General features: G+C 44.1%; 1 protein-coding gene across 1 annotated transcript in view; it reads left to right on the top strand.

Annotated features, from left to right (window-relative positions):
• Window positions 1–10,470, top strand: part of CUNH2orf16 (chromosome unknown C2orf16 homolog) — a 28,407-nt gene that overhangs the window by 746 nt on the left and 17,191 nt on the right. The window contains 3 exon segments of the mRNA XM_037528320.2: window positions 8,909–8,951; window positions 9,993–10,047; window positions 10,254–10,349. Coding sequence (XP_037384217.1) covers window positions 8,909–8,951; window positions 9,993–10,047; window positions 10,254–10,349 — 194 coding nt within the window.

Below are 10,470 nucleotides of genomic sequence, written 5' to 3'. Positions count from 1 at the left end.
GGGAGCAGAGCAGGCAGACTGACGAAACACACTGCTGAGGGGAGCACACACTGCTGAGGGGAAGCAGCGGGCGTGGGCAGGAGAGGTCTGCGCGCCCTGTGGGACCCTCACCAGGCCGGCTGGGGATCGAACTGGCGCTGCAGAGGCTGCAGGCAGCTTCGCAGCCCAGCACTCAACTGCTGCGCCACCCCGGAGGCCTGGAAGACTAAGATTTTAAAGATGAATAGGGTGGATGGAAGAGAGTAGTAGAAGACTTTCCAGACAGAGGAAATAGACTGGGAAGAAGCATGAGAAGCACGCTGGAGGTGTTCGAGGACAGGTGAAGATATATCTCTGAATGGAGTGTAGACTATAGGGAACTGTGAGAACAAGGTTGGAAAATTGAGAGAGGTCATGTTGTCGACGGCTTTGAATGCCAGGATGAATACATTTAGAAATACTATTCTCTGTGCCATCAAAAAACATCTAAGATCTTAAAACCAGGTAAAAATATTTTTTGATCCATGCTTTAGAGTAGTGCTTCTCCCACTTTACCTGGTGATGGTGGGATCTTCTTAAAAATACCGAGTTAGGGGCATAGAGTGAGTGCATCTGTGAAACGAATGAGTGAATGAATGACTTCTCCATTTTAACCCTTGATGACTAACAAGATAATGAAATTAAACAACATGGGAAACAGCAGAAGATGTGAATGTGGTAGGAGGCAGAATGTAAACTATTGAATTTGAAGTACTTGTATGTGGAGATATTCATCAGGTATCTCAAAGGTCTAGATCTGTGCTGTCCAGTATGGTGACCACTGGCCACAGATAGTCATTTAAATTTTTTTAAAGATTTATTTATTTATGCATACAAGAGCTGGGGTACAGGCCAGAGGTGTGGGGGGTGAGAGGATTCACCAGAGACAAAGAGGGTAGCAGGGCAGGCAGACTGACTGAAATACACTGCGGAGGGGAGCAGCAGGTGAGTCAGGAGAGGTCTGCTGCGCCATGTGGGTTGCTTCCTGGTCAGGGATTGAACTTGTGCTACAGTGGCACAGATCACGTCATAGGCTGTGTCTTAACCCCTTGTGCCACTGGGGAGGTCCTCATTTAAATTTTTTTTAAAGACTTTATTTTATACAAGAACTGGGGTACAGGCCAGAGGCAGGAGAGGGTGAGAGAATTCACCAGAGACAGAGTGGGGAGCAGAGCAGGCAAATGGACTGGAAACACTACTGAGGAGAGCAGCGGATGAGACAGGAGAGGTCTGCCACGCCAAATGGGTAGCTCCCTGGCTGGCCAGGATAGAACCTGCGCTGCAGAGGCTGTGGACAGTGGACAGTGCTGGAAGGACAGCTCTCACAGCACTGCATTCAACCCGCTGTGCCACTGGGAAGGCCCTAGTCATTTAAATTTAAATCAGGGCAAGCACAGCACTGTGAAGATATCTGTAGCTTCTGCAGCAGGAGTTCGATCCCCGGCCAGCCAGGGAGCTACCCACATGGCCCAGCAGACCTCTCTTGTCTCGCCTGCTGCTCCCCTCAGCAGTGTATTTCAGTCAATCTGCCTGTTCTGTTCCCTGCTCTGTCTCTGCACCTCTGGCCTGTACCCCAGTTCTTGTATGCATAATTAAATAAATCTTTAAAAAATTAAATTTAAATCAATCAAAATTAACAAAAACTTAAAATTGAGTTCCATAATTGCACTACCTACATTTCCAGTGCTCACATGTGACTAGTGACTGTCATTAGACACAGCAGACATTCAGCATTTCCCCCATCATAGAAAGTTCTACTGGACAGTGTTAGCCTTGACTCTAGATCCAGGAAATAGAGGTGACAATGGATAGATTTGGTTACAAAGTCCTTTCAGTTTCATTCTCAGAAACATGAACCATCCCCATTCAGTGTTACTATCTTACCTAGGACTTCATCTCTTGAACTAGTTACAATCTCCTATCTGGTCTCCCACAGATTTTTCTAGAGCATAGACACCCCTGGATCTGCAAAGTAAAAACACAGCAAACAAAAGGTCTCCCATAGTTGAAGGTGTTGTTCTGCTAAAAATAACTATACAAACCCCAAATCTCTCATCCCACTGCCTACAGCATTTCCCAACCTTTTTTTTTTTTGTTTGTTTGTTTGTTTTTAAAGATTTATTTTATTTGTTTATGCTGCCTGGCCAGGGATCTAACTCATGCCGCGCAGTGGCGGGGATAGCTTATATCAGTGTGTCTTTAACCCCTGGGCCACCAGGAAGGCCCCTCCCAACCTTTGGTTTTGTTGGTCTCTCAAACTTCTTTTGGTTCTCATAATTTGTCAACCCCCTTAAGAATTTAAAAATCATTTTTTTTTTAAAGATTTATTTATTTATTTATTCAAGCACTGGGTATAGTCAGAAGCATGGGAGGGTGAGAGAATTCACCAGAGCCAGAGCAGGGAGCAGAGCAGGCAGAGGGACCGAAGTACACTGCTGAGGGGAGCAGTGGGTGGCAGGAGAGGTCTGCGCGCCATGTGGGACCCTCGCCTGGTGGCCGGGGAGCGGGGATCGAACCGGTGCCTCAGAGGCCGCGGGTAGCTTCACAACCCAGCGCTCAACTGCTGCGCCACCGGGGAGGCCCTAAAAATCATTTTATACCATTTTCATCATATATGGTAAGTGATTTTAGATAAATGATGTTTCATTTTACACTTGATCTTAGCCAAAAGGCCGAGAAGCGATAAATGATGTTTCATTTTAAAAGTGTTTTTTCTTCCCTCTGGTTTCTAAGTTCTTTTTTAAATATTAATTTTTTTTACATCATTGTTCATTTTTAAACAATATTTTCTTCCCTCCACCCCCTCAGGTGAAGTCCCTATAGAGTTTCCTTCACCAGTTCACCCGCGCACCATCACCTCAGTCCCCTGTGCTTCTCCCTCCCTCCCTCTGATCCCTCTCCCTCCTCCTCCCCTGCAGGATGTCTCTGGTTTATAATTGTCTGTTTTTGCTTTGTTGTGTTTTGTACTGCTATTTTTTTTTTACAATGATGTCTTATTTGGTTCTCCTATATTCCTGCTATAAGTGAGACCATCCGATATTTTCCTTTTTCCTTCTGGCTTATTTCACTGAGCATCATTCCTTCTAGCTCCATCCACGTTGCTGTGAATGGCATGAGTTTATCTTTTCTGATTGCTGAGTAATATTCCATTTTTTTATATGTACCACATCTTCTTGATCCAGTCATCTATTTTGGGCATTCGGGTTGTTTCCAGGTTTTACCTATTGTAAATAGTGCTGCAATAAACATAGGTGCACAGGTGTTCTTTTGAATCAGTGTTTTTGTGTCCTTTGTGTAGATCCCTAGAAGTGGAATTGCCGCTCCATTTTTAGTAGACTGAGGAACCTCCAGACAGCTTTCCATAGTGGTTGGACCAGTTTACACTCCCACCAGCAATGTAGGCTAGTTCCTTTTTCACCACATCCTCGACAACATTTGTTGTTGCTTGTTTTTTTGATATGTGCCATTCTCACTGGTGTAAGGTGGTGTAGGGTCAGGAATGGACACTGAGCAGGTTTTCTGAGCCAGCAGACTGGGCAAAGGAGGAGTCAGAATCCTCAGTGGCTTTGCAGGTTTTTATTGGGATTACCAGGTACACGGCAGGCAAGGGTGCCGGGGGGCTGGGAGGCTGGCAGGCCTCCCAGCCCCCAGCAGGTCTTTACTCTGGGCTCCCCTGCCTTCTCTTGGCTTCTGCTTCTCTTGCTTCTCTCTCAGCTTCTCTTTTAGCTTCTCCTGGCATCCCCGTGATGCTGCCCTTAAAAGCACCGTCTCAGCCCAGGTGAATCCCATCTACCTCTGCCCACACCCTATTCCAGGTGCCCGCCATCAGGCATGCATTCAGGACTGAAAGGATCCATCATCTATCCTGATGGTGGGAGGGCAGAAAAGCCTGACATTTTTCCTTGCCCTAAAGGTGGTATCTCAATGTGGTTTTAATTTGCATTTCCCTGATTATAAGGGATGTAAAGCAGTATTTTTTCAAAACAGAAAATTTCATTTTAATGTAATCTTTAGGAGTAAAAGACAAATGGCCACTTTTCCCCATGTAACAAGTAATGCAGGATATTTAATTGACTTTAAATTAGTGGAGCAGGTGAGAATTGTTCCACAATACTAAGGAATAAGAAAGGCAAATATATTTTCTGTGTCCTTTTGGGAAAAAACACATTTTCTTTTTAAAGATTTATTTATTTATGCATACAAGAGCTGGGGTACAGGTCAGATGTGTGGAGGGTGAGAGGATTCACCAGAGACAGAATAGGGAACAGAACAGGCAGACTGACTGAAATACACTGCTGAGGGGAGCAGCAGGTGAGTTGGGAGAGGTCTGCTGCACCATGTGGGTTGTTCCCTGGCTGGCCGGGAATTGAACTCGTGCTGCAGAGGGTGCAGGCAGCTTCATAGATTGTGTCTTAATCCCTTGTGCCACCAGGGAGGCCCCAAGAACACATTCCTTATACATCAACTATAATCTTTTTTCAGCCACTTATCACCTAGAGTGGTACAAAAGTCGTCTGTTCCTCCTCCCCGACTTTTATGTGACATAAGAACTCTGGAGACTGTGCAGCATATCCAAAATAATGAGGGCTAGGTTTATTTTATTTATTTATTTATTTTTAAAGATTTATTTATTTATGCATATAAGAGCTGGGGTACAGGCCAGATATGCAGGGGGTGAGAGGATTCATCAGAGACAGAGTGGGGAACAGACCAGGCAGATTGACTGAAATACACTGCTAAGGGGAGCAGCAGGCGTGTCAGGAGAGGTCTGCTGCGCCATGTGGGTTGCTCCCTGGCCAGTCGGGGATTGAACTCATGCTGCAAAAGCTATGGATTGCTTCATAGTGCATTGCTTAACCCCTTGTGCCACCAGGAAGGCCCCAGAGGGCCAGGTTTATAAGCTATAAGAACAACTGTTGGGCCTCTCTGGTGGCACAGGGGTTGAGGACAGCTCTGTCAAGCTACTGGCCTCTGCAGCATAAGTTTGATCCCCAGCTGACCAGGTGGCAACCCACATGACGCAGGAGACGTCAACTGTCTTGCGCGCTGCTCCCCTCAGCAATGTATTTCATAGATCTGCCTTTTCTGCTCCCCACTTATACCCCAGTCCTTGTGTGCATGAATGGATAAGTCTTCAAAAAAAAAAAAAAGGTTAAAAATATAACTGTTGCTTTTTTCTTTGCCATCTGGAGGCAAAAAATAAAATAAACCAAACTGTGGCATCGTCTAGACTGTTGTGAGACCATGTTTGGTCACAGTGATCTTTGCTAAGGCCCCCAGTCTGTTACATCTGGGTTCCTAACACCAGGAGGGCTAAATTCCACCAGGCCCAGGCCCCGCTACCCAGTGTGATTGCAGTTCCCTGTTGTCTCCCTGTTTCCTGGAGCCAGCTGCCCTCTCCTGTCAACCCCAGAAGCACTAGACCCTAAGCCTCCCACATAATTCAACTAAATTCCTCCACAGGGAGCCTCCCAGGTGGCACAAGGGATTAAGATGCAACCTAAGGGCTTCCCTGGTGGCGCAGCGGTTGAGTGCTAGGTTGCGAGGCTGCCCGCAGCCTCTGCGGCGCCGGTTCGATCCCCGGCTGCTCCCCGGCCGCCGGAGGAGGGTCCCGCATGGCGCGCAGACCTCTCCTGCCGCCCTCTGCTCCCCTCAGCAGTGTACTTCGGTCCTTCTGCCTGCTCTGCTCTCCGCTCTGGCTCTGGTGAATTCTCTCACCCTCCCGTGCTTCTGACTGTACCCAGCGCATGTATAACCAACCAACCAAATAAATAAATAAAACATGCCTCTATTAAAAAAAAAAATTAAAAAAAAATTAAAAAAAAAAAAGATGCAACCTAAGAGGCTGTCAGTAGCCACTGCAGCACTGGTCCCTGCAGGGGAGCTGCCCACATAGCCCAGCAGGCCTCTCCTGACTCCTGCTCCCCTCAGCAGTGTATTTCAGTCAATCCTCCTGTTCTGTTCCTCACTCTATCTCTGGCGGATCCTCTCACCCTCCGAGCTTCTGGCCTATACCCCAGTTCTTGTATGCATAAATAAATAAATCTTAAAAAAAAAAAATCCTCCACAGGCCCAGTCGGTTCTTTTTTTTTTTTTTTAATAGAGGCATGTTTTATTTATTTATTTGTTTTGTTTGTTTTGTTTATACATGCACTGGGTACAGTCAGAAGCGCGGGAGGGTGAGAGAATTCACCAGAGCCAGAGCGGGGAGCAGAGCAGGCAGAAGGACCGAAGTACACTGCTGAGGGGAGCAGAGGGCGGCAGGAGAGGTCTCCGCGCCATGTGGGACCCTCCTCCGGTGGCCGGGGAGCAGCCGGGGATCGAACCGGCGCTGAAGAGGCCGCGGGCATCCTCGCAACCCAGCGCTCAAATGCTGCGCCACCGGGGAGGCCCGCCCAGTCGGTTCTTGACAATTTTTTTTTTCAACAGAGTAAAACTAATTCCTTGCTATCAATTAACACAATCAAAGAAAGTTGGAACAAAAGCCTGGCTTATCTTCCTGGAGAGGGGGAAACAGTTTCTTTCCCAAAAGGAGACAACAATAAAAACAAAGTGTAGTGTAAAAAAATGAATAACATCCTGAAGGCTGCTTCTTTCTCTTATCATATAAAAATAATTTTTTAGGGCCTCCCCGGTGGCGCAGCGGTTGAGCACTGGGTTGCGAAGCTGCCCGCGGCCTCTGCGCCTCCGGTTCAATCCCCGGCTGCTGCCCGGCCACCGGAGGAGGGTCCCACATGGCGCGCAGACCTCTCCTGCCTCCCGCTGCTCCCCTCAGCAGTGTACTTCGGTCCTTCTGCCTGCTCTGCTCCCCGCTCTGGCTCTGGTGAATTCTCTCACCCTCCCGCGCTTCTGACTGTACCCAGTGCTTGCATAAACAAACAAATAAACAAACAAATAAATAAAACATGCCTCTATAAAAAAAAAAGAATTAAAAGTATTGGTAAATGAAGGGAGTTTAGGAAACTAAAATTTAAAAAAAAATAATTTTTTAATTACAAAAAATGAAGAACTGATTTTTGACGTGCAATATGCAAGAATTCTAGTCACTGAGTCATGAAAGCAAATTATTCAATACATACATATTTATATTAGAAAATGCTTTTTAACAGGTAATACTTTTTAGTCAGGTATAATTAAGTGTAGAAAAACGCACAGTCTTAAGTGTACAGTTTGATGAGTTTTGGTAACTTTTTATTGCGGTAATTCTATTTTATGAACAGTTATTATTGTTCATCTCTTGCTGTGCCTAGTTTATTTTTTATTTTATTTTTTAATTAAAAAAATTTTTTTAAGATTTATTTATTTTTTATTTATTTATACAAGCACTGGGTACAGTCAGAAGTTCGGGAGGGTGAGAGAATCCACCAGAGCCAGAGCAGGGAGCAGAGCAGGCAGAAGGACCGAAGTACACTGCTGAGGGGAGCAGCGGGAGGCAGGAGAGGTCTGCGCGCCATGTGGGACCCTCCTCCAGCCAGGGATCGAACCGGCGCTGCAGAGGCTGTGGGCAGCTTCGCAACCCAGCGCTCAACCGCTGCGCCACCGGGGAGGCCCTATTTTTAATTTTATTTATTTATTTTTATTATTTTTGTTTTTTTTAAATGTAATAGTCTTTTTTTTTAAACATTTATTTATTTTTTATACAAGAATTGGGGTACAGGCCAGAGATGCACAGGGGGGTGAGAGGATTCACCAGAGACAGCATGGGGAATAGAACAGGCAGACGGACCAAAGTACACTGCTGAGGGGAGCAGCAGGAGAGACAGGAGAGATCTGTCCCACCATGTGGGTTTCTCCCTGGCCGGCCGGGAATCGAACTTGTGCTGCAGTGGCTGCGGATTTCTTCATAGGTTTCGTCTTAACCCCTGTGCCACCAGGGAGGCCCTGGGAGGCCCTATTTTTAAGATAAATTTATATGCCCATTAACTTTCACCCCTATCAAGAGATAGCATTGCCAGAATCCTGGAAAGTTTACCATGAATGGGTGTTGGATTTTGTCAAGTGCTTTTTCTGTGTCAGTTAAGATAATCATGTCATTTTTTCCTCTTTCGTATTATTAGTATGGTATATTACATTGATTTGTTTTCTTATATTGATTTAAAATACAAAAATAATGTTGCCTTCACCTAATTATTTTAAGAAACTATTCAAAGTTTGCTTAGCTAAAGGAATTGGATATGCTATTGTTTCAATTTTTGTTTGACTGAAAATTTCTCTATTTCACCTTCAATTTTTTCAAAAGTATTTATTTTATTTATTTATGCATATAAGAACTGGGGTATAGCCCAGAGGTACGGGGAGGGGGTGTGTATGAGAGGATTCACCAGAGACAGAGTCGGGAGCAAAACAGGTAGATCTACTGACATGTACTACTAAAGAGAGCAATGGGTGAGACAGGAGATATCTTCTGTGCCATGTGGGTAGTGCCCCGGCCAGGGATTGAACTCACGCCATGGTGGTAATAGCACTGAGACTTAAGCCCTAGGCCACCAGGGAGACCCTAAATGGCAACTTCTTGAGGAATTTCCCCCTTCTCTCTGAGGTTGTTAACCACTGTCCTCTGTATTTCCTAACACTTATATTTCATTTAGAATATTTACCACGTGGTATTATAACATATTTGCTTAGACATTTGTTTTCCCTACTAGTATAATTTCCTTGAAATGGGAGATCATATTCATCTTTGTAGTCCCAGCACCCCACAAATACCTAGAACTTAGTAAGTACTCAATAATTAATTCATGAATAAATGAATGAGGTGGTAATTGTTGCTGTAGTTATAGGTGCCAATTGTATCAATATTTGTATCTATAAGATGAAATCTGCTATCAATAGTCTTTAACCTAGCACAGTGTTTGTTTGTTTTTTTTTTTTTCTTTTTGTGTCTCCCTAGACCTCAAAGCAGCATAAATTGAAAAAGATCCAGAAATTCACAGGTCAGAAAGATCCTATGCTTTGCTCTTCAGTTCCGGGCTAATTACCAATCAACTGTGGGTCAGCCTTAAGACTCTAGCCTTTAATAGAAGGTGGAGAGAGGGAGGTTGGAAAAAGATTCTGTAAATGTAAGAAATATGCCTATTTTATCTAGCTTCTCCACTTCCAAAGGGATTTAAACAAGTCCATAATTCTTTCCATACTTTCTTTCATGTAAAACTCAAAGTAACAGAAAAGAAACTTAGTGGGATTGGAGAATGGAAAAGGGGTAAGAAACAAGAGTTTGGTGCAGGAAGTTTCAGTAGCATTTTTTCCCACCATAAACACTGGATAGATTTCTTGGAGAAAAAAGATATGTATGATGTGAAAAGTTGACATGAGTAGAACCAGTTTAAAACAGAGTAGGGGCAGGACATGCCAGAGGAACTGTCTTATATGGGCTGGTTCAAACTGCCACCATTCTAGTTAAGTCAGAAAGAATGAGAATATCCTATCTGAAAGGACTGATAAAAAGTTAACATTGAACTTTAAAGTACTTTCATCTTGTGACCCCTTCAGTTGACCCTTTTACATGACCATTTGACCTGTGACGCCTTCACCTGACCATTTCCTCATTCTTCTTTTTCTCTCTGTAAAAAAACAGTTGTTTTTTTTTTTTTTTTCCTCCTTAGGACACATTTTAGTTCTGAATCTACGCTCCCCAAATTGCAACTCTTGGCTTCCAGATAAATGTACTTTGCCTTTTAAGGTTCCCTGAATCTTTAGGTTAACAATTATGACCTCTGTTTACCACACTCTAGCTCCCTGCCACCATGATTGCTCTTGCATTTTCTAATGGCTTACGTCTACCTGATGAGAGACAACTGAGTATAATTTAAGAAAAAACTGGAGACTTAGGTTAAGCCTGAGCTCTATCCCTAATTAGTTTTATGTTCTTGGACTTGACTTTACCTTAGTTTTCTTATTTGCAAAATAAGGGGATTGAACTAGGTAGGTCATGTCAGTAGTCACGATGCTAATAAATTCTTTACTGTTACTCCCAGTTCCACAGTGGGAAGAAAATTTCAAGATGGAATGCATTGAAGCTAACTTGACAGGGTGAGTAAAGTTGATCCTCCTTGTGTCTGTTCCTTTTTGCTTCAGTCTCTGTGGTAAACTCTATAAATATTTGCAGTAAGATTCCTGGCACTCTGTTTCACTTATCTCATTATGATAGCTGTCTTCTTTTAAGTTAAGTCTCCTTATTGGTTTCTTTACCAGTACTTTGATATCATTTCACTACTGACATACTCTTTTGCATCCAGTGTTTCAGAGATCCCTGTGAATTGGACCCAGGAATATATCCTCTGGTCAATGGACAGGAGTATTCAACAGATCTTCCAACACTTGGAAAATGCAAGGTCAGGGAATGTAGTTTCTAGAAGGGGATTGAAGGTGGTAGAAATTTTAAGAAGGTGGAAAGAAAGACGTGAAGAAAGAAGGGAGGAAGAAAGGGCAGGAGCGGCAAAGAAGGAAGAGATA

Source organism: Talpa occidentalis, unplaced genomic scaffold (genome assembly GCF_014898055.3).
Source record: "Talpa occidentalis isolate TD23 unplaced genomic scaffold, MPIMG_talOcc4v2.1 talOcc4.5, whole genome shotgun sequence".
Classification (NCBI taxonomy): Eukaryota; Metazoa; Chordata; class Mammalia; order Eulipotyphla; family Talpidae; genus Talpa; species Talpa occidentalis.
This window is presented reverse-complemented; position numbering and strand designations above follow the sequence as displayed.